At 30.8% G+C, this 25,344-nt stretch overlaps 1 protein-coding gene across 1 annotated transcript; it reads left to right on the forward strand.

Annotated features, from left to right (window-relative positions):
* The first annotated feature begins 303 nt into the window (after nucleotides 1-303).
* On the forward strand, nucleotides 304-9,705 carry LOC103492585 (putative clathrin assembly protein At5g57200). The gene is made up of 15 exons (XM_008453007.3): nucleotides 304-631; nucleotides 729-798; nucleotides 882-979; nucleotides 1,077-1,215; nucleotides 1,314-1,441; nucleotides 1,528-1,620; nucleotides 1,712-1,762; nucleotides 2,584-2,649; nucleotides 2,744-2,809; nucleotides 2,924-3,004; nucleotides 3,116-3,193; nucleotides 3,469-3,660; nucleotides 3,741-3,816; nucleotides 4,045-4,160; nucleotides 8,999-9,705. Exons 1-15 carry the CDS (start codon nucleotides 542-544, stop codon nucleotides 9,431-9,433), a joined length of 1,779 nt encoding a protein of 592 aa, XP_008451229.2. The 5' UTR covers nucleotides 304-541; the 3' UTR covers nucleotides 9,434-9,705.
* Nucleotides 9,706-25,344: the final 15,639 nt, after the last annotated feature.

Here is a 25,344-nt window from a genome sequence, read left to right on the forward strand (position 1 = left end):
GATGAAAATAATGTAGTTATGAAGTATTCATAAGAGGAATGTAGGATTTGACAGGAAATGCCAGCAAAAAAAAGTCTTACAACGACACGTTTTGATGCATTCCAGCCAATCAGAACACAAGCAAATAGATTCCATTACACAATTACTAAATCAACCTTCCATTCCCCCATCCTAACCGTAAACAAACAGGACATTCTCGTAAAAAGGAAAAACCAAATAACCGAAACCCGCCATTTTTCCCGATCTTAAACCAAAATTAATTTTCAATCTTCCAATCTTTCTTTCTTTCTTTCTTTTTTTTTTTTTCTGTTTCCTTTTTGCTCTTTCATTTTGGCCGATGCGTAAACTTTTGGTTAGAGAGAAAGAGAGAGAGAGAGAGCTGGGTGGGGGGGAGATTGATTTCGTTGGGTTTTTTTGGTTGTTAATGGAAGATTCAATGACCGAGGAAAGAAGAAGATGATTATCTCCATCTCCTTTCTCTCCTTCTCTCTCCCCCCTCTCTCTCCTCAATCCTAATTCCCCCCCCCCCCCCCCCCCCCCCATGGGCACATTTCAGAGCTTCCGCAAAGCTTATGGCGCTCTCAAAGATTCCACCAAGGTCGGCCTCGCTAAGGTCAACAGCGAATTCAAGGTTAGTTATTTAACCAATCAATCAATCATTTCATTCTCTATAATTTACATGTTTGATTATTTGACTTTTTTTTTTTTAAAAAAAATTTTGTTTGAAGGATTTGGATATCGCCATCGTTAAGGCTACCAATCACGTTGAATGTCCGCCTAAAGAACGTCATGTTCGAAGTCAGTTTTCTCTGTTCTTATACATATATCTCAATGTGGTTAGAAAATATATGTATGAATATTATTGGTTTTCTGTTTGCTAGAAATTTTTTCGGCTACGTCCGTTGTGAGACCTCGGGCAGATGTGGCGTATTGTATTCATGCATTGGCGAAGAGATTGTCGAAGACGCGGAATTGGATCGTAATATATATTTTTTTTCATTATTTTTGTTTCTGCTGTGCATTATTCCCCATTATTGCGTTGTATGTTTCTTAATTAGGGTGTTTGTTTCTGATAGGTTGCCTTGAAGACGTTGATAGTTGTACATAGGACATTGAGAGAGGGAGATCCCACCTTCAGGGAAGAACTTCTTAATTATTCACACAGAGGACATATTCTCCAAATATCCAATTTTAAGGATGATTCGAGTCCTCTTGGTAAAATGTTTCTCTCCAATCTTTATTGAATTTAAACATTATGCTGACGAGGAAGCCGACTTTCGCAATGTTTGTTTTAAAAACATTTCATTCTGTAGCTTGGGATTGTTCTGCTTGGGTAAGGACATATGCCCTTTTTCTAGAAGAGAGACTTGAATGTTATAGAATCTTGAAGTATGATATTGAATCGGAACGTCTAACGAAAACATCACCTGGATCGACGAAGGTTTGTAATGATCACTAGAATGAAATTAGGAAGTCAAATGGAAATTTGGTAAATCCTTTATACGTAAGAAACCCCTTCTTTAACAGGTCCATAGTAGGACACGATTGCTGAACTCTGATGAGCTACTGGAGCAGCTACCCGCATTGCAGCAACTTCTCTACCGCCTTATGGGATGTCAGGTAATAGCTGTTAAAGGGTTATTTTCTTTTTATGCTTATAAAAAAGCTGTTGCTATTAACTATGTGGATTGTGGGCCCTTTTATCTTGCAGCCAGAAGGAGGAGCTTACAGCAACTATCTTATCCAGTATGCCCTGGCTTTGGTAAGTAACTGTGTCATCTTATAGTTTTGGACCTATCTATGACCTTGGGCTCTACAACAAAGTTTTGAGGTCCTGGACTAGCAATTAATTTTTTTTTTCAAGTTTTGGCTGTTTCTGCTACCTTTAAAACTTTAAGAAGTTCAGAGGATTGCATCCTCATAGATGTTATTTTAATTTTTAATTTTTTAAAGCATCAGTGTTATTTACTTTTGGTAAATTTTTTAATTAACCTCTTATGGTGGTTAATAAATTCCAGAAATAGTAAGCTTTTCTTGTTATCCTTTCCTAGTTATTGTACTCTTTTCCCATTGATGATATTTGCATCTTGAAGTCCTTTTTGATCTTGGACAAGGAGAAACCAAAACAACATAACTATAAAACCTTAATATTGTTGATATGCACTTCCATATTTTCTGTTTATTACTTGGTCGCTGAAAAACTTGGACATTATTTTGATGTGGATGTTGATAGTCTTGTATGATTTAACGATTTAAGGTACCTCGGAAGCTTTCTAGATTTTAACTACTATCCCTAAGATTTAACTGTCTTCGTTAAGCTATGAAGAACCTACGAAGGGTTGGTTTTTACTGTCTGGGTGGGAATTACAGTCAACTGTATTTTAATCTGTTATGGCATTCATGTCATGAAAACACATGAGGGGGTAAATTTCATTCTCTACCTTTTTCTAAGAAAGTGTTCAAGAAACATATCAATTATTTATTTATTTATTTGCCTCTTCACATTTTTGCGATTATATGTTAGGAACGTTAATTATGTTACTCATTCTGTATTTTTCATGCTCTGACTTTTACGTTATGAAGGTACTCAAAGAGAGCTTTAAAATATATTGTGCGATAAATGATGGAATAATAAATCTTGTGGACATGGTAGGAATCTGCTCCAATTTACCACTAGTTTTTTACTATTATACTAGTGCGGTTTTATTTATTTGCTATAACATTTATGTTTGACTTCTTACAGTTCTTTGATATGCCAAGGCATGATGCAGTTAAAGCTCTCAATATATACAAAAGAGCAAGCAACCAGGTTATTTCCTTCTAATTTTTCCACCTGTTTTGGATCTGTATATGAAATTATGGACTTTTGAAACTTGAAATATAGTACAATGAGATTAACTCTTCCAGATTTTCTTATTCATAGGCTGAAAATCTTGCGGATTTTTACGAATACTGTAAGGGATTGGAACTTGCTAGAACTTTTCAGTTTCCCACTTTGAAGCAGGTTTTTTCCCTTTATTTCTCTAGATCCATAAAGGGAACCCAGTTAAAAATAGGGAGACACTACTAAATCTTAGAAATGCTTCTTACGATATTCATTTTATGCAATCAACAGCCACCTCCATCATTTCTTTCAACAATGGAGGAGTATATAAGAGAAGCACCACAGACTGGTTCTGTTAATAAGAGACTGGTGAGCAAAACTTTCTAATTCCCAAAGTTTTTATCTTCACTGTGTATATAGCATGTTCATATATCTATATGCATGCCATTTGTTTGTTTGGCACAAACATTGTGTCTATGTGCGTTTCTCTAACTCCATAAAGCTCTCACTCAGTACTATCTCTGCATCTTTGTGATGCAGAGTTCTAGACTCTCATGTCATGATTAGATTCTGGTGCGTTAGTGTACTGTATAAATGCTGTCGCTCTTGCTTTATGGTCTTCATTATCATCATTTTCGAGACAGGAATACCGAGAGACAGAGCTATTGACACAGGAAGAGGATAAGCCCGAAGAATCAGCCGAAATTGAAAAGGAGGTTGAAAATGTTGAGGACAACAAACCACTGGTTGAAACAGAGGAAGAACCCCAACAGAAGGAAGAGGAGGTTGCTGAACCTCCACCTCTAATAGAAACCCACGACCCAAGTGATCTTCTGGTAAGAATTTTCAGATAAAGCATTTTCTTGACATGTTTAACTGCCTCTCCCATTACATCCAGTGATAATTTCCCATGCAGGGTCTGAATGAAATAAATCCCAAAGCTGCAGAAATAGAAGAAAGCAATGCTTTAGCTCTTGCTATTGTTACAAATGGTAGGTTGTCCGCCATTTAGCTTTGTAATGTCTGAGCTTATTTTCCATGAAGAGTCTATCAGCGATGCAGCAACTACCTCTACTCTGGCACATCTTTTGTGTGTTTATTTGCAAATCATATAGACTGACAAAGTAAATTCAGAGTTGAAAATTCTATCTTTTCCAATTGTTGCAATTATAGAGGTTTTGTCCGTCCATTTATCTAATGAAGTTTTTAATTATATGCAGGGAATGACCCATCTTCTTCAAATCGTGCATTGAGTGAAATTGGCGGTAGTGGTTGGGAGCTAGCGCTTGTTACCACACCAAGCAATAATACTGGTCCTTCTGTCGAAGGCAGACTGGTTTTTCCCTTCCCCTTCACTTTTCACCTTACTTTCAAAAAATATTTTTTGGTCTCTCTACTTTTAAAAGGCTACTATTTTGGTCTCTTAAGAAATGAAATAAAAATATGAACTAAAATACTGTTAAGATTCTTCTGAAAATCAAAAAATTCCAACGAAAACTAGAGAAACAGAGGCAGTACTTCGATATAATATATTGAATGGAAATCAATAAAAAATCATAAAGGGAATCAACAACACAAGGATAATGCAAAGGTGAACCAGAAAAAAACAGAACACGATGACAATGGAAATGATCGTAGCTCCAGCCACTTTGAGATGGCTGGCCTTTTCTCCCCAGAGGCCACAACAACTTTTCACTCAATTATGACCTCCCTTTGGCGATCCCCAAAACATTCCTTTTGTACTACATCTAAGGTGGGTCCCTCAACCTGTTCCTTTCTCTCCAATAACCTCCCCAAAAGCTGTCTTCTGTGTAATACCATTCTTACCCTTACCAGCCTAGTTCCTACGCTTTTTAGGTGTGAATGATGATTGGAAGTCTAACATTACCACTCGACTCGAAACGTAACTTGTGTTCTCAAGGTGGAATGTAGGAAATTGTTTATTCATTAGAAAAATTGATTCCCAAGTAGGTTCACTGACAGTCCCTTCCATTTTACCAACCATTCATTTGCCCCCAATTTGCTATTCCACCGTACCCCTAACACAGTTTCAGGTAGCACTTGCAATTCGAATTCCTCAGTCAATGTTGGCGGTATGTGCTTCACCCGTACAGTTTGCCCTAACTTGAGTTTCAGCTAAGATATATGGAAAACATTACATAAAATTTAGGGGTCAACTTCTCACTTCGTTTTCTTGCTAACGATCTTTGCTGGTAAGGTCTCAATTTCAAGAGACTTTATCCCCAACATTGAACTTCAACTTTCTTTGGTGTAAGTCGACCTGTTTTTTCATTATGTTATGTGCTATCGACAAAATTTATTTCAACAATTGTTTAGCACTGCTGTTTGGTAGATTTCCTATCTCCATATGATATCAACAGGGGCGGCGGTCTACCAAACATAATATGGAATGGGGTAGTCTTTGAGGAAGCATGAAATGTCGTGTTGTACTAGAGTTCTGCCCAAGATGTTTGTTCCATCTAATCGGCTGTTCAATGCAAAAACATCAGAGATATGCTTCTAGACACCGGTTGACCCTCTCAATTTGGACATCAGTATGCGGATGGAAGGCAGTGCTCCTCTTGAGGACCGTTCCCATGGCCGAAAACAATTTCTTTCAGAAATTACTCAGAAATATCATGTCACTATCAGTTATCATCGATTTTGGAATTCCATGTTTGCTCAATAAAGATCTATGCTACTTTCTTAGGCGTGAGTAAATGTTTGAGAGTGATGAAATGCACAAACTTGCCAAGCCTAACCACAATAACCATGATAGAATCGTACCCACTCGCTTTCGACAAACCTTCTATAAAATCCATCGTCCAATCTTCAAGGATTAAGTTCGGAAGTGGCAGCCATTGTAAGAGGTCGACTTGTGACAGCGAGTCTATTTTATTCCTCTGACAAATCTCACATTGTTCTACGTTCTTCTTTAAGTCATTTTCATACTTACCCAATGCAATTTCCCACTCATTCTTTTGTATGTTTGAAGAAAAGCAGAAGGACCTCCCAACACGGAGTTATGAAACGCAATAAGAATGGTATTAAGGACAACATCCTTGATAAAACCAATCTCTCTTTGTATAACAATCGATTATTGGCCCCCTGATAATTAGGTTTACCCTTTGGATCTTCCTTTAATATGTTGACTATCCATTTCAGTTCTCATCCTTCTTGACTTTATTTAGGACTACCTTCATACCCACTATTCCAGGGGCCGACAATTCTGATAGTTCCACTGGATGATTCGCCCTTGACAGAGCTATCTGTAGCTTTGTTTTGAAGCCCGGGCTGGTATAGGATCTCAAAATCGTTTCCCAATAGCTTTGTCAACCAGCTTTGAAATTGAGCTTGTACTTCCCTTTGCTCAATGAGGAACTTCAACGTCTTTTGGTCAGAGATCACCATAAATTTCTTTTCTAATAAGTAATGATGCCATGCCATCACCATGTCCATTAACTCTGTCTCATATATAGATTTTGCTTGTGCCCGTGGGTATAATTTCTGACTTTAATACGCAATAGGCTTAGCATTCTAGCTTAGCACTTCTCCTAATCCAACTACAGAGGCATCGATCTCAATTATGAATGATAATGTAAAGTTCAATGAGGCTAAGACACGAACATATTTCATGGTTTCTTTCAGTTGTTCGAATCCTCGACCGCTTCCTTATTCCACTTGAACGCATTTTTTGGTAAGAGCTTGGTGAGTGGCGCCGCAATATCGCAATATCCCCATATCCCTTTACAAAACCTCTGTAGTATCCAGTTAAACCAAATAACCCACGTAACTCTGTAACATCTCTTGGTTGGGGTCAGTTTACCATTGTTTCAACTTTTTCCCCATCTGCTTCCACTCCTTTGCTTGAAATCCTGTGGCTCAAGTATTGAATGCTCAAGTGCCTATTTACACACTTTTTTCTATTAGCAAACAATTGGTTGTCCTTGAGAATGCTGAATACAACCCCAAAGTGTTTCTCATGCTCTCTTATGTTCGTGCTGTACACCAAGATATCATCAAAGAACACCAATACAAAGTGTCTCAGGAATGGTTGAAAGACCTAGTTCATCAAAGATTGGAAGGTGGTGAGTCAACTCGAAGGGCATAACCTGAAACTCATAGTGCTCCTCACGTGTACGAAAAGCTGTCTTCTCAATGTCACCCGTTTTCATTTCGATATGATGTTAACCAAAATGTAGGTTTAATTTTGAAAACACAACCGTCCCATGTAATTCGTCAAGTAGTTCTTTGATCACAGGTATCAAAAGTTTATTAGGTACTGTCACTTGATTTAGTTTACAAAAATCAACACAAAACCTCCGCCACTCATCCTTCTTATTCACTAGGAGAACAAGGCTCGAGTAAGGGCTACGACTCAATCGAATAATTTCAGCTTGCAACATCTCAGTCACCAATTTCTTGATTTTTCTTCTTTCTGTATATATCCTTACTTATATGGTCTGACATAAATAGGTTTGTGTCCCTCCCTCTAAAGTCAAAATGCGATGGTCTACTACTAGTTTAGGAGGTAAGCCCTTCGGTATTTCAAAGATCTCTTCATATTGCTTCAACGAAAACTAGATCATCGACAAGTCTTCTTTGTTTCCTTTTTCTTCAGCCACTTACATACTCGTTTTCTATCTCAATATCAGCATTTTGTAACTCAGTTAGGAAGCCTTGATCATCCTCATTCCAGGTTTTGGTAAGAGTTTTGAGAGAGCGTTCAGCTTTCATTAACGAAGGATTACCTTTGAGGATGACCTGAATATTGCCAGCCATAAAAGCCATGGTCATAGACGGCCAATGCACCTCCATGAGTTCGGTAGTAAGAAACCACTACATTCTAGGGATGACAACCATCTTGTCTAATTCGATTGATAGAACATCCACCAAAATGGTCAACTTTGCCAGCTTTACCTCCACTCTTTTACAGATTCCACTTCCCTCACGGCCTGTTCCGTCCCCTATAGTGACTCCAAATTTTGTCTCCTTAGTAATTGGCAGATTTAGTTCATCCCCTAATATCTAGCGGATAAAATTCTGAGTTGCCCCACTGTCAATTAATACAATCACATCTTTTGTTGTGAACCCTAAGATGGAGCACAATGCGATCTTAAGCTTCCTTCTCTTGTGGGTTGGAAATGCTCAAACATCTGGTTTGAAACGTTATCTTAAGCTTCCTTCTTTTGTGGATTGGAAATACTCAAACATCTGGTTTCTTATATCCTCCTACGACGTCACATTCTTTTGGTTGTTGCTTCACCTAAACCAATTAACTTCATCTCGAGCAAAGCTCATCATGGAAACCTTGACTTTCTCTGTGTCAGCTAAATTGTTAATCTTGAAGTAATGTTCGGCCCTATAACTTCATTTCTAATTTCTTGTATTTACTCTTATCTGTTGTTCCGTGTCCCATACCCATCGTCAAATCAATTCCATCCGTTTTTCCTTTCATCTTCAACATTGAGCCATTGGACCTCCCTGATTCTTCTTTATGTCTACTAGCGCTATTTTCTGTTACTTCCTCAACCAATCTTTCCACACTTTTCATCAGCCCCAAGATTATCTCCTTCAAATCTTTGATCTCTCTCTCATTCGTTTCTAATCTCTCATTTGTTTGTTTCTGCGCCATAGATCATGTCCTCCCCAGGATTTTATGGTTGTGATATAAATTTGTTAAGATTTTTCTCTTCAAAACAAAAAATTCCAACAAGAACTAGAGAAACAGAGACAATAATCTGATATAATATATTGAATGGAAGTTAATAAAAGGGAGTTAACAACACAAGGATACTGCAAAGGTAAATTAGAAAACAAGAACACGGTAACAATGAAAATGATAGTAGCTCTAGCTCCTTCAAGAAGGATGTGTGCCACCAATCTAGATGTTGATATTCTTTTTGTTGAATAGTTGTGCTTGCAAAAGCTACGCCATCTTTGTTGAGTTTAGGGTTAATTGCAAATTTGGTCCATAGAAAAAATTTAAAATATTTGTCCTAATGATTTTGGTAAAAGCTTCCTAAAAAATCCTTAAGATAGTGACTAATTATGAAGATTTTACCAAACTATAAAGATTAAATTTTAAGTTTAAAACCATACAAACTAAATTCCTAACTTTTGACGAATTGGCTGCATTATGATGATATAGATAAGTTTTGTGTTATGAATCAGGCCGGGGGCTTTGACAAGCTATTGCTTGATAGCTTGTATGAAGATGAACATGCCAGAAGACATCTTCAGCTTCAGAATGCTGGATATGGACCATACGGGGAAATGATGGTACAGAATCCATTCGAACAGCATGACCCGTTTTCATTGTCGAGCAACATAGCGCCTCCTCCGAACGTGCAAATGGCAATGATGGCTCAACAACAACAAATGCTTTTCCAACACCAACAACAACCATTACAAAGCAATACCTTCCCTCAGCAACAACAGCAGTTACATTCAAATGACTCAATGATGATGGTTCCTTATCAACAACAGTTGCCTCAATACCCACAACAACAAATGCAACAAATTGGTCCTTCTAATCCATTTGGTGACCCTTTTCTTTCCTTTCCTCAAACTTCAGTACCCCCAGGAGGACATCATAATCTAATCTAGATTCTTTTTTTCTCTTCTCCTTCTTAATTTGGCTTCAAGTTCTGTAATTCTTTTTCCTCTCTCTCTTCATAGGGCTATTAATATGTTCTCTCTACTGTGAAGTTGATAAGTTTATTATCTGTAACTAATTAAATAATGGAAGGTGTAATTTGGTCTGGGAGTATATGAATACAAACACATTTGGTTCATAAACGCAAGGAATTAAGATGTGATTATGCTATAGTTTTATATATCTATTTATCTATCTATATATTATTTATATTTGAAAGAGCTGCTGTAAGTTTCATTTCTATCCAACCTTTCTCTCTTCTTCCCCATACCCTTTTGAATTTGATCTTTGTTTTCACTAATTCATTGGTTGATACTGTCTGTGCATAAGGTCAATCAGCCAAAGACAATGGTGAAATTTGGGATCTCCGAGTTTTCAAGGTTCAAATATCTCAATCAATGGTTTTAGTATCACTTCGTTAATATATTATTTTGAGCTTAATTTATTTAGAATCCTAATTCCTCCATCATTCATCAATCTTTTAAGTAATATTTTGACATAGTTTAATTGAATAATATGCAATGCATATAAAACAAAAATGAACTATTCCAATTATTTCATTAAGGTTTAAACAGTCCAAGGAGAAGGGTCTTTAAAAAAATAAAAAGAAAAGGAGATATCCTCATTTGCCTATCTCCTCCCTACCCTAAAGGTCAAAACCTATTGGTCAATCAATAGGTATTTGAAGGAGCCTCGTTCCAAAATAATCATGTGGAAGTGCTTTGGAGAATAAAATGATATATTTTTTCTTTTTACAAATTTTTCATCAAACAATCCTCTGCTTGAAATCTTTTTACTATCAATACCTCACTTAAAAATTTTTAAAAACATTTTCATTGAGCAAGGTTTGTCTCTATAGTACTGTACTTATGTAAAATGATATATATATTTTTTTATTTTTACAAATTTTCATCCAATAATCCCTACTCGAAAATTTTGTACTATCACAAAAAACCAAAAAGCACAATTCGAGATGATTACCGATCAAGGCCTAAATAAAGGAATCAGGACATAGTTTTTAAAATTTATTCTTCTTTTAAATTTTGCAAAAAAGAAAAAAAAATCATCTCTAGTTAGGAAAATGAAAACCATTAAAACAAATTGAGACAAAAAGAAAAGAAAAGAAAAAAACCAAATAGTCTAAAATATTAGATATATTTAGATTTACTTGGAATAATGATGCAAATATCTCAAAGAAATGTTTAAGAAACATCCCAGCATTTCTTGAGTCTCCAAGAAATTAAAATGCTTTAAAATAAGGACAACCCATAGAAAATATCTAGAATCTACCTAAAATCCAAGAATAATTCAGAAACATCTTTTTTTCTTAGGTTTCATACTCGTCTATGCAAGGAGAAAAGAAAGAAAACGCATACTAAAATAATGTTAGGTCAAAAAAAATACAAATTCGAATTAGATATTGAGATCGAGAAAAATGTTATCCGAAAAAATAACTATATTTATACTATTTTTTCTACGGGAAGTTTCAAATTTTGGAAGAGATTGTTTGTGTCAATTTGTTGGACATCACACTCCTTTTTTAAAAAAATTAGAGACATATTAAATAAGAGTTTGAAAGTTTTAATTGGAATCATAAATAACATTCAATTAAAAGAAATACAAAAAATTAGATTTTTGATAAATGTGATATAGATGGGCCTTAAAAAATCCAACAAGGCCCATTTCTTATATCTCTAGCAGCTCAACAGCCCAGCCCAGCCCACACTCTATATATATAAACTCTATCATTTTCATTTTAGATACTCACTCATAAGAATTAGAAGGTGGAGTATTCAATTAAAATCTAAAATAGTCAAAAGCTTTAGAATTAAAAAAGAAAAATTAGGACTAATGGATTGTCTCTATCATTTATGAAACCACCTTACAAAAGCTTCTACATCAAAGTGTATATATGCAACAAAAAAAACATAATTCAATCAAAAATTCAATAACCAAATTTCTTTAATTTTTTTCGGCAAATATAACTCAATTGATATAAACTATATTTTATTAAGAGATCCTTTGTACTAAAATAGTTAATCTTTCTCTTCGTTTTCTATTAACTGTTTATTTCTTTGGAAGGAAAAACATAATTGTTGTAAAATTATAATCTTCCTTTTTTTCTTCTTCATGTATAAGGGTTAATAATTTCTTTGTTTGATTTTAATTGTTAAGTTATCGATACACCCATGAAAACTTTATAAACATGGTCCATCCATCTAAATTATTGATTAGCACTTTTAGTCTACTGTGATGGATATATCTACGAGATCTTGTTAATTCATATATAGAAGTCTCTTGAAGCATATGGAAATTGCCTCAAAATAGTAGTTTGATTCATTAACACGTTTTGTTCTTACCTCTAAACAATACTATAGCATGCAAATGCAAAGTCATGTTTGTACTTAGTTACTTAATATTAAAAATAATTTAAATGACGTAGATCGATCGAGTTGACTTCTAGCCCACGTTCTACGTTTTAATCGGTGAATTTTATTAACAATGGGAACTTGAAAGAAAAAAAAATGATAAAAGTATGGATTAGATGGAATCTAAACCTAATGTATATATAATTAATTTGAAAGCAACCACTTTAGAGCTCTTTTTAATGTTCAATGAGAAATGGTGGAAAGGGGAAGAGCCAATAATTAGTGGGCCAATATTATAGTTTTGCTAAATTGTTTGTATTTATAAAAGCTTTGATTCATGAGGTTGAATTTGACTTGGTTTCCTTTTCTTTCTTTCTTTTTTTCTTTTTTTTTTCTTTTTTTATAGGGAAAATATAATTTATTGTTGCTTTGATGTGGCATATTCTTATTATCCTTTTGTTTTGGTTTCATATATTATAATAATATGTCATGTTTTCATTTTATTTATATTAATTAATGCTTTTGGTGCCAATAGAAAGTAAAGCCAATAAGAGAAAATAGTAACTCTTAATTAATGATGAAAAACAAAGGAGAGGAAATGTGGTTGCTAAACAAGATTTTGACAATTTGTACCTCTCCTTCATAGTGTTTTTAGTTTTTTTTGTTCTTTTCAATATTGCTAAAATTTATAAACTAAAACAAAATTGATCTTCTCATTTTTTAAATTTGATTTAGGATGAATTTAGCGACAATAACACACTTTTTTGAAATGAAATAATTAATTAAGTACTTCTTCGAATATTATATAGATTGTTAATATTTTAAGAATGTATATAATAATTATAATTATCATGAAAGTAAACATAATTCAACTGGCATACAAATATATTAGCTACTAAAAGATGTGTGATTCAAATCTTATACCTTCGTCATATTCAAAGATGTAAAACAAAGAAAAGAAGTTGTAACCAAAACAAGTTTTTTTTTTTTTGTTAATTCAAAAGATATTCCAAACTCAATATTTAAAAACTAAAAAACCAGACATGTTGATGCCCATATTTAGGTAGTAGGCTCCATCCGAGGATTCAAGTCCTCTATGATCAAGCTAACTTGCTAGTATAGTCGTACACTTTGTATGATGTCATGCTCAACGCACTTTAGCACCTAAGCTAATTAACGAGTAAAGTGGTATATAACTGAATACACTGAGTTACATGTCTTTGTAATTTGTAAATGGTGGTGTGTTCAAACATTTATAATTGCTTGACACACTCTTGGGTGTCTATGGTGATTGTAGTTTGTACAGAGTGCTAGTGTCAGAATGTCAAGGTAGTTAAAATTTTCAATTTGTCAACAAATTCAAACCTTTTGTTTATCTTTTCCATGTACAAGAGTTGGATTCGATGTGGCTTTGAAATTTGATCTTTAGCATTTGACGTTTCATCTTTTTTATATCGACTCTAACTTTAACTTGAGTTAAATCCTATTTGAAGATTACTTATTATAAAATAAACAAATTATTAGTGAAAAACAACCTTAAATTATAGAATAAAATATAAAATTGTTGTCAACAAAGACATTAATAATCAAACGAAAACAAATGTTTTAAATTTTCAAAAAAAAAAAAAAAAAAAGGAAGATATAAAATTGAGAAGTGAGAGTGATGGAGATAGGAAATGGATGGCTTTTAAGTGGAAAACCTAATAGCATTATGCAGCCGCCCTTCTCTTTATCAAATGGACAATTTGTTTGTTTTGTAATACACTAATAATAATTTCCATTTCATAATTCTTTTCATGTAAAGACAAAAATATAATGTATAAGATTATTTTATTTTGAGGCTAAAATAAAATTTCACCCTATTTTTAGGAACCATACTAATATTTAAAATTGCTTTGAGACCATACACATCAATTTGAATGGAAGAATAAAATTTTGAACTTTTCAAAGATTGATTCTTGAAAATGAGAATCATACAATTGATTTGTGGTTTTAACTATGGATTCGTCATATTCTTGATTGCGTGGGACACACAAACTATTATTTATATTAAATTTTATTTAGATAGAAACTCTGTAAATGAAAAACAAACATTCAATCTTTAGAGAGAAAAGTCATATTACATACTTTCGAGTTAAACTGATTTTAACAAAAATAGCAACAGTTAACTTTTCAAACTTTACATTTGTAAGTAATTAAATCACCCATTCTTTTCTTGAGTCTAGAATTTTATACTCTCCCTTTCGTATTTATTGCATCAAAATTATTTATCGCTAGTTTTCTAATTATTTAGGCCATACATTCTTGCATCTTTATTAAATTCAAGGGCTAAATTCAATTCTTAGTGAAATTATAAAAAAATAAAAACAAACTTTTAAAAACTATTCTTTTTTTAGTTTACAAATTTTGCATTTGCTTTTAAAGCGGTAGATAACAAAAAAAAAAAAAAAATTTGGAGAAGAAAGTAGTGTTTGTACGCTTAATTTTAAAAAACAAAAAAGAAAAAAGAACCAAAGAGTTACCAAAGGGTCCTTAATTTTGAACCTTTGAAAGTTAAGTCTATTTTCTCTCTACTTTTTTACCATGTATTTCATTTTTCTTGAATAAAAGAATTGAATTCTTAGATAAATTAAAATATATATATATATATTAAAAATTAATTTGATTTTTAAAGCATTAGTAGAAAGTATAAATTTAAACATCAAATTTAGAGGTGAAAAAAGTGTTTGTAGACTTAATTTCAAAATCTAAAATGAAAAATCAAATGATTAAATAACCGATAAGACTTAATTATAGTTTATTATTGAGTGATTTTGATTTTGTTTAATAGGACAATCAAATAGATGTACACATTTTTTGAAATAAAAAAGAAACTATATACCTACCCATTATTCTAATCTCCAATATTATTGTTAATTAATTGAAGGAGGATTGATGTTTGGAGGGTTTGATGGGTTGGTAGTTTGGATTTTATTTCTTAAAAGAAAATTAGAAGGTAGATGTGTGAAATCAATATTATTATTATTATTATTATTATTATTATTATTCTTAATGGTGAAGTTTGGTTGAATTAATTATGAAATTATTTGTATGGTTAATTTAGAATGGAAGGCACAGACCAAACATGCAAATCCATATGTATATAATACTATAAAATCTGATTGATATATATATATATATATATATAAAATAATTGGAGAGATAAAGTGTTAGAATCAGAGTGGAGGGATAGAGATAATATTTTTGTAATGTCTAATGACCTCTCCAACTAATTCACATTCACGTTATATTCTTGAGGTTTCTATATCAATTATATTTTGTCCACTTATTTATTATTTATTATTCTAAAATAAAAGAAAATATATTCATATATGGGGGAAATTTATTGCACACACTAAATTCCAAATTGATATTTTAGGAATAGTTGTTTTTCTTTATATATATATCATTTTAAAATTATCAATTAAATTATGTAATTGGAAATCACATCTTATCTCATTCATTATGTTTAACAATAATTTGAGTTATGTTAAATAAGTAACTATTTTGCAATTAAATTTGTTTGGAGATCATTACAAAGTGGTTCTTTTAATATACACACACACACACATATATATAAAAGTTTAACGGATTTTCCTTTGGTTTTTTTAACTATGAAAAAAAATCTTTACGTAAAATGACCAAAGATAAAATTCATTTATGAATTGCAGAATTTTTTTTCCCGATTTTTCCTCTTTTTTTTCAATTTTATGGTTGAATATTTGAATTTTAATCGTGGACACTATTAAATATAACAAAATTTTAGATTCTATTAATGTTGACATTATTAGATTTCTCTATTAGTATCTATCAATGCACTAATAGATTGAGAGTTGTTCAGAAGTGTTCACTTTGAGTTGACCGATGCCTAGATGTGTTGAGATTGTCAGTCCCTACAGAACGATCAGATACAAGTTTGATGAGAGTTTGACTTGTTGCTGTGATTGGAAGATATTTGTGTGATAAATGTGTTATGTTGAAATTGTTTACTAAAATGTTGGTATGTTTTGAACGTAAACACTATTTTTTAAAAGGCCGCTCATTGAGCTTAACCGTTGACATTTCTAATAATTATCTTATTTTTCCCCTCCTCAATCGATATCTAAGAGTTCTAGGTGCCTCACAAAAGTTGTTGTCTATTTTTGTCATATAGAAGTGTTACACTTTTGACTCTTAGTCCTCTACCTAGTATGGTTTTTCATAGCTAATTTGTAAAAAGTGTATTCGAAGACATTTCACCCAATTGTACATTGAGGAATACGTTGTAATTAAGATATAACAAGCATTTTAGTTTAAAAAATGAATTGTTCGTTATTCTTCGTTGTTGTACATCATGTTGATCGAACTTGGCTTTCATTTGAGTTGGGTTTTAATTTGAGTTATTATCGCCTAAGTGATGATTAGGAGAATAGTAAGAAAGTAATGCATTGAGTTTGGGGGTTTGTGTTAGACATCGAGTGTCACCTTACCAATGAATGCTGACACTTCTCATGCTTGTCACATTCACTTGATTCAAGTAGTGAATTGGATGGGGGTGTGATAAATACTCTCACATATTGTTAGTAATCCTTATGAATTGGGCATGTTGCTCTATGGTCATTTACACTACATTGATTCTTCATGAGCTTTGCAAATCATTTTGAGGGAAGGTTAAACTACAAATTGGGAGAAGCTTTATTATGGAAGCGACGCGAGGAGATTTTACTACAACAAAACTAGGCTTTGATGTCGGTTTAAAACTGACATTATAGCAGTACAGTGTCGGTTGGCAACCGACATCAATGAACGTGTTATTAGATACTTTTAATGTTGGTTGTGCTTTGATGTCGGTTTTAAGCTGATATTAAAAATGCCAACAATGTCGATTTAAAACTGACAGTATAGAGTTACAGTGTCGATTCTTAACCGACATCTATGAACATGTTATTAAAGTTTCTTAAACTGACATTATAGTTGCTCAACAATGTCACTTGAAAATTCACATTGTAGACCATTTAAATGTCTTTTGCATCAGTTTGTCACCAATTTTATTCAATAATTACCACATTGTCCAATCTATTTTTAACGACGATCAAATGTATTGGTATATATTGCTTACGCATGTGCAAATCAATAATATCTCTCTTTTTCAAGAAACAATATCTTTTCTAATGTATACAACACAACTCTCAACAAACACAAAAATTATCTCATTCACAACAAAGAATAAAGTGACAAATGGTTTAACCTAAGTAACCTATTAGCAAATTACATTGATCAATATATACACAAAGCTTCCAAAATCTAGTGAACGAGGGAGTTGTTGTCTATTATGAAGGATCATAGAGTTGTTGTCCCAAAAATATCTACTAGGAAGATTGTAACAACCTAGTCCCAAGATTTGAACCAGGATTCGAAATTCGGATCCCCGATATTCTTATGCATCTTTTTGCAACCTGACAACACATCATTTGTACTTATCTTAAAGACTTATTAGCGTGAAAGTCATCCCCACAAATCGACATAAGTCCTTTCAGCATGTTTTGTCCTCATCCTGAGTCCTAGGAAAATTCCTAAGAGATCACTCAACATAGAATTGTTCCAAGTTAATCACACTTAACTTTGGAGTTTCTATATGTTCGAGCCACCTTAAAAGAAGGTGCACCTTGTTGGTATTTGTATTAACTCTTAATTCTTTTAAGCCTTTCTTAATCTTATTTTCATGTCACTACTACAGAAATTGGATTACTTGACATTAATATAGTGTCAAGTAAACCTTTATTTGACGTTTTTAAAAGCGTCAAGTAATCGACTGTCAAGTATAGTCAGATTACTTGACACTAAAAAACCGTCAAGTATACCTTTAGTTGACATTTAAAACACGTCAAGTATACCTTTACTTGACACTAATAAAGCGTGGAGTATACGTTTACTTGACACTGTATTAACGTCAAGTAATCTACCGTCAAGATCGCATACTTGACATTATTTACACGTCAAGTAAAATTGCATAATTGATACTAAAAAACCGTTAAGTAAAATATTATATTTGATTCAAGTAAGATCGTATACTTGACACTATTTACACGTTAAGTAAAATTGTATAGTGACACTAAAAAACTGTCATGTATTTAACATTATGTATATTGTTTATTAATATATTAAATATACTAATTTTCTATTTTCCGTTTCCTGCATTAGATACATTCCTTTCCAACCAGTAGTTACACAACAGAAAAAAATGACAAATAAACCAGTAAACCAACAATAATTTCATTCTTCTCGACAATGTCATCGATTACAGAATTTCAATCCAAATATAATCAACATGTACAAAACATTTACACAAAAAAGGTTATGGGCATTCTCATATTTTAACCATTTACAAAATTAAGATCATATCTGCGTGTCTATCATATGTACCCAGCTAAAAGTTCAGCCCACTCCACTTGTACTTCATCCAATTCAAGTTGTGAGTATAAGTTTCTCGTATCAATCTGTAGAACATAAAAAGATATATCCAAGAATTGTCATGAAAAGGACAAAAAAAATAAGATCAAAGATTTGTACAGAACTTCTGAAAGCTACATTAGCCTTAAATATTCAAGTGGTGAACTCAGGATCATAAAGACATTGACAAATTACGAATAAAGAAACGAAACTTGACAAAATGTGTTTCAGGATATATAAATATAACTTTTGTTCACAAAATGAAATCAACATGCAAATGCTTAACTAATAAAATATAGTCATCTATATTAAAAAATTAAAAAAGAAAATGTATTTAAATCAAGTAAAAAACTTCAAAAATCTACATTAGCGTTTACGAAAATGAAATTCAAATCACACACTCATAATTACAATGATAATCACAATTAGAAACGAAACCTAACATAATAGACAAGAAGAACGAAAACCAGAAGATAACATTTTCAATTCAATGTGACTCACATCGTTGAATTGAGATAGATCGGACTGATGGTAGTAAGCTATGAAAACACCCAAAATATTTCAATGTATACACAGTCTTCAACCTTTTTAACTAACGATGGAATAGGTTTAATTCAAGAAAGAATATTTATATTTTACCTGTTCAAGAACAGAGTTGATGTCCTTGTCCCTTTCTACCGTATCGCGTCTAATTCTACGAGCAAGCCTCACATCAGGAACTAAAACCAATGCAATACCAAACATTAGGTGAAGCAGAATTTCAGGAACCCACATTGACTAGATAATTTCGGGGCAAATGAGAAAATAACAGTAGGATGAAATAGTAAACTTATCAAAGACAATAAGTTTAAAAGCTACCAATAATAAAAATTGTATTACTGACGAACATAATCATATATACAAAGATCATGTCCTTATGATCCCTCTCATTTAGATGTGATATCGGATCATTCGTGTCCCCTCCTAAATTCAAGGCGTTACAAAGATATATACAAAAAAATAAAATAAACAAAGTCTAAAACTTATATTTAATTTACACAAGCTACCAAAACATGGAAGACTTAGAATCATATAACTTAGACAACCACAACACATTAAATTCTTAGAAAGGAAAATCTTAACAAGAACCTTCGTAAATGGAGCCACTATATCGCCAATAATCAAACCATATCTAAAATAGATAGCTTGGGAGAATAGTATGCAAATACGGAGAATGAGCATGTATTATAATTTCTAACCTTTTTACCTAAACTTCACTTAAAAATCTACATATTCTATGTTCTAATTGTTAGTAACAAACATTAAAAAAAAAAAATTATACAGGTAAATTACTTTAAGAAACTATGAACATCTAGTTGTATTTAAATTTATTAACCACACATATAAAATTGTTGGCATTACAAAACAAAAACAAAAACAATTACCCCACTTTATCAAAATTAAGATCTATTCATTTACCTTAATCTATACTCACTTACCATCTTGAAAACAGCTAGTGAATCAGTCATTTTTTAAGTCCAACACTCTGGAAAAACACCGACCACATTCCACATCTTTGCAAATAATCAATTTGCTACTGCCTATTAAAACATCATAACTTCAATAAAATAGCACATACTCACGTAAAATTGAGCTTGGTTCTTCAAAACATTAGTAAAAGTAGATAACGAGGCAATTTAGAAATAGAAAAAGTGTATGTAAGCTTAATTTTCAAAAACTAAAATCTAAAAACTAAATGGTTACCGATCACAGTCATAGCCTTTTAAATTTTAATCAAACAAAAATATGGTGGTTGTAATGTAAAAAACTTTAAATATTCGTACCAGCTTTGACGTTATGACCCAAAGAATTCCTCCCATGCCTAATGAGTTTTCACCTAGACTCTAAACTCTAAATGGGAACATAAGAACTAAATGAACAGTTTTTATCACATACCCTACAAGCATCGAGCTCCATGATAAATCATTCTTATTATGCAACTCATCAAAGACTTGCTTTCCTCCATGTTTGTATGTATAGATTAGATGGAGCCTAAGTTATAAAACTAAAGAATAAGTTGTGTGTGCGTGAATCACTGTAGAGAAAGTTTATCCGGTAAGTATTTGGTTTTAATCGCTTTAACTATTTATACAATGAAATTTATTTTCATTGAGCACACTATTTTCAAAATAGGAGAGATAATGCACTTTGATTGAGGCACCAATCTAATTTATGCGTTTGTCTAGATCTCTACTTTTTTATTGTCTTACATTATAATTTATTTTTTTACAACAATCAAACTTGACTTGTGTGTATTTTGTGTTATACATAGAATCACATACGATGACCTTCCACTAATCTTTAAATCTACTAAGGCAATTAAACCTCAAATTAATTAGTCATATGTGATGTATATTTTCAAGAAAAGAAGAAAAAGAAAAATTAGTTCCATGGTGCTCATAAAGTTATATATATAGATGTAGCAAGGAAATTAAACCATACCCTTATTATTATTATTATTAATTTTTTAATTTTGCCTTATGATATATACAGACATATGTATTTGGAATATAGACAAAAAAAAAAGGGGGGGTTTTGAGTACATGCACCAAAAAGAATTGATAAGATAGAAGTAGCCAAAAAGTAGTCCATAATATTTCAGAAACAAAAGGCCCCCACAGCCACCAAGGATAAGAAAAAAACATTATTTGAGATCATGAGAGATGTTTTAAGGTTGGATTCCATCAATAATATAATCTCTTCTTTTCCCTTTTTTTTTTTCTTCTTTATATATATATATACACTTTCTTCTGTCTTTCACAATAATTTGAGTTTTGGGTATCTAGACATGTCTATTAATCAAGACCAATTATGTTGGTTACGTTGATTGATTTTGTATTCAGAAAAAGGGAAAGTGACATTTTAGAAATCAAATATATAAAAGGAGAGATCTAATATTGTGGTGATTTTGGATCTAAAAAACAATGATTAGATGCAACTGTGTTCTGTTTTTTTTTTACATGCTATAAAATAAAATTAATTTTTATTAGAAAAAATGGTCATATCACAAATTTTTTTATTGAGATTGCACTTAAGTTTTTCTCCAAAAAAATAAACCAAAGACCAATATATATACATATATATATATATAAAAGATTTGATTCTAAATAATTTCATATTAAGGAAAACTCATTTTATTAATTTTGATAGCGGATTATGTAAGTAATTTAAATTTATGACTTCTTCTCCCTTCTACATCATTAAAGGAAATTTATAGCTTGTTGTTACCAGGTAAGATTAAATGTTTTTCTTTCATGTCTGAATCTTAACATAAACAATAAATATTATTTGTGGGAAGGAAATTCATCTATACTCTAAGTATGAGTTAAAAGGGATGTGAGAACAGAAATTGGTACGAAAAAAGGACTCTTATTCAAAGACTGCGACCCACCAAAAACATGAGATCAGTTTAACTTCATCCACATAATTTGGTTAAATTACAAAAGATGCCCCTCAACTTTATAATTTGGGTAAAAAATATCTCTAAACTTTCAAAAGTTTTAAAATTAATATATATATATATTCTTCCCGTTAGTTTTAGATGGAAACTATTAAAGTTTTGTACAAAAAATACGTCTAAACTATTGAAAAAGTTTTATAAATGTCTCTTGAGCTTAATTTTTTTTTAAAAAAAAAACTAAAATAGATACTAAAAAAAATATTCTTATTAATCCAAAATTTACACCGATTTTCTCACAAACCAAAATAAAAACCTAAATTTTAAGTTAAAATTACAATTTTAACTTTATTTAACTATTAATATACATTGATAAGTCACAAACACAAGCAATCTATATAGTTACTATTGTAATTAAAATATAGTTGATTGACAAATAAAAATGTATTTGACTATTAAAACACAATGGTAGTCTGATAAATCTATCTGTATAAGATTTTTTCTTTTTACTTATTATTGTCATATTATGTTTTAAGGAGAAATTTTTATTTTGAAACTTTGTTTGATTTTTATGAAATTTTATGTTTTAACTAAGGTTTAAAATATCGATATTGATGGATATATCAAAGTCTTAATTTTGCATAAATTTCGATTTCAATGCATATTTCTGGAAAAATTATAAAAAAAATTTCAAAAATAAATTTATACTATCGAATAAATATTTTATTATTTTAAAATAAGTATACATGTATATTATTGATATTATATTTATATCAATGTCATTGTGATGTTTATTTTTTATGATTTGTGGATATATTTTAAGTTGTAATGGAAATATTGGTTCACATCTTCTATCGGTATTGAATTCAAGGAAATGTGAAAATATCAATAAAAATATCGATAAATCGATGAAAATTTAAAATTATGGTAATTTAAATTTTTTTATTTTTAATTTGTGTGGTAAGAAATTTAGTCTAAGTATTTTTTTTAAGTTTACGGGTATTATAAAACTTTTCAATAGTTCAAACGTATTTTTGAAACAAAATGGTAATGGTTTTCATTTCAAACTAATTAATTGTATGAATATTTTGTATGCAAACCACAAAATTTGCAATCATTTTTTATAATTTACTCTTTAAAAAATGAGGGCAAGTTCAAACACTGCTAAACGAATTAAGATTATTAGAGCTATGTTAAATGAAGGGTTAAAAATTAACATAAATTAGATTATTGAAGGAAAAGTCGGTGTCTAAATGATAAAATTATATACAAAAAGTACTTTTTTTTCTTAAATTATAAGATGAAAAAACAACAAGAAGAATGTTAAACTTAGGACTATTTTAATCATAGCAAAACGTACTAAACTTTTTATAAAATATAACAAAATATCACATTCTATATCTACGATGGATTGTGATAGATCAAGATTGACTAATTTGTTTGTATCATGATAGATATAAATAATAATTCACAGTGGTATATTATAGGTAAGTTGTAATATTTTACTATATTTATAAATATTTTGAAAAGTTTTCACATTTAAAATAATTTTGACATCAATTATTTCTTTTCATTTTTAATTATTGATTATATCTACTGGGTTTGACTTTCCACTCATCTTTGAATCAACGAGAAAGGATATCTTAAAATATATATTAAAGATTTGATGTTAAATTATAAAAATTAATTCTAAATTTTGAAATTGGTTTTTGAAAAAAATCTCAAAATTAATCTTATTTTTATAAAAATGTAAAAATCTAATAGAGTTGTAGATGCAAATTGAGATTGAAATGATTGTGGTGGTGACTTGGAATAATATATAACTGTGTTTAAGTCTCCAATTTTCAACTTTGACACACAATTTCATAGCATTGCTTTAGATTCATGAGACGAAAATGTTGCAAACTACTATGTAGTTTTCTTTTGTTGTTGTTATTATTTTTTACCCTTATTCCAAAATTAAATTAGCTTAAAATTTTGAAAATAAGTTAATACACACACACATATATATGTATGTGTATTATATTGAAATTTTTTGAAAATTTTGAAACAATTTTCTTGTTTTGAAAATTTTGAAAATTTTGAAAATTTTTGCTTTTAAAAATTAAAATGTATTTTTTGAAATATTCTCTTTTTTTTTTTCATTTTAAAATTTAATTCCTTCATAAATTTAAAAACAAGTTTCTTGTTTAAAAAACAACAAATGAAATTAGATACACAATGCACGCAAATTAATTTTTAAGAACAAAAGAAAACAAATGGATTATCGAACAAATCTTTATATTTTCATTTTTAATTATTTTTCATAATTTTAGAAACAATTTTCTTGTTTTAGAAAAAACGGAAAGCGAATTAGTAACCATGCGTTTTTTTAAAAAATAATTTTTAAAAATGAAAAACAAAAAGCAAATGAGTATTAGGAAGTGTGTGAGTTAATAAATTAACAATTAAATTAGGTGTGAAACTATTTGATTAGAAGGCAAGTGAAGGTTTGGTGAAATATTCAAATAACAACTAAACTCTAAACTCTAAAGTCCAAATTTGCTTTACCTAACAAATTTAATATAATGAAAATTAGATTGTTTGATAAATAATTTTTCACGGTTTTAAAATTTAAAAAAAAATTGGGATAAATTGGTAAGCAATTTTCAAATTTACTAAATAGACATTATATTTGTTGTAGTATAAATAGTGATGATATATGTTTTAAATAGACTCATTGTCAAATTATAACTGTCGTCTCAATACGACGACATCATTAATGTCCATTAATCTACCACTACTTGTCATTTTACCTCTAAATAAAGGTATTTGGTGGGTTTATAAGAGATACACATATTAATTGAATTTGAAAATAAATCGGAGATAGCAGAGTAGGTGGAGAATTTTGGATAATTTTATTTTCTTAATTTTTAATTTATATTATTTTATTTATTTTAATATTATATTCTTTCGACGTCCGTGTTTTCGTTTTTACACTATATTAATTCTATTTGGACGGTTTCAAAACTTAAAAAAGAAAATTAAGCGACTGTTAATTTGATAACTAAGAGTGGTTTTTGCAATATACCTTTAAATTTTAAAATTAATTTAAACACTAAGTCAAAATTTGAAAACGAGATAATATTTAAATTTATATTAACTAAGGTTATAAAATTTGGATATAAAGTTAATTGAGTTTTTGTTTTGGTGTTAGATTTTAATGAAACGAGAAGCCAAATTGAGTATTGAAACTTCTCTAACAAATAGCTTTAAAAACTTTCTTGTGTTTTTATTTTTCCTAATTGACTAATAATTGAGATGTTTAGTAAAAGTCACGATGTTAGAAAAAAAGGGAAAAAGAAAACCAACGCAATTATTTTATGTTATTCCATAGATGTTCTTTTAATATTGATGCAACTTGTTTTGAAACTCGTCTATTTGTCACGATTTATATATATATATATATATATATTAAGTATATGGTACGAGAATTTGAACCTAATAATAACAATAATAGAATGTGGCGATGTTAAGATAGTATTCTAAACATTTTTAATACACATACGGTTGAATTAATTTTGTTTCAACAACCATATTCTAATTTTCA

Source organism: Cucumis melo, chromosome 5 (genome assembly GCF_025177605.1).
Source record: "Cucumis melo cultivar AY chromosome 5, USDA_Cmelo_AY_1.0, whole genome shotgun sequence".
NCBI classification, from domain to species: Eukaryota; Viridiplantae; Streptophyta; class Magnoliopsida; order Cucurbitales; family Cucurbitaceae; genus Cucumis; species Cucumis melo.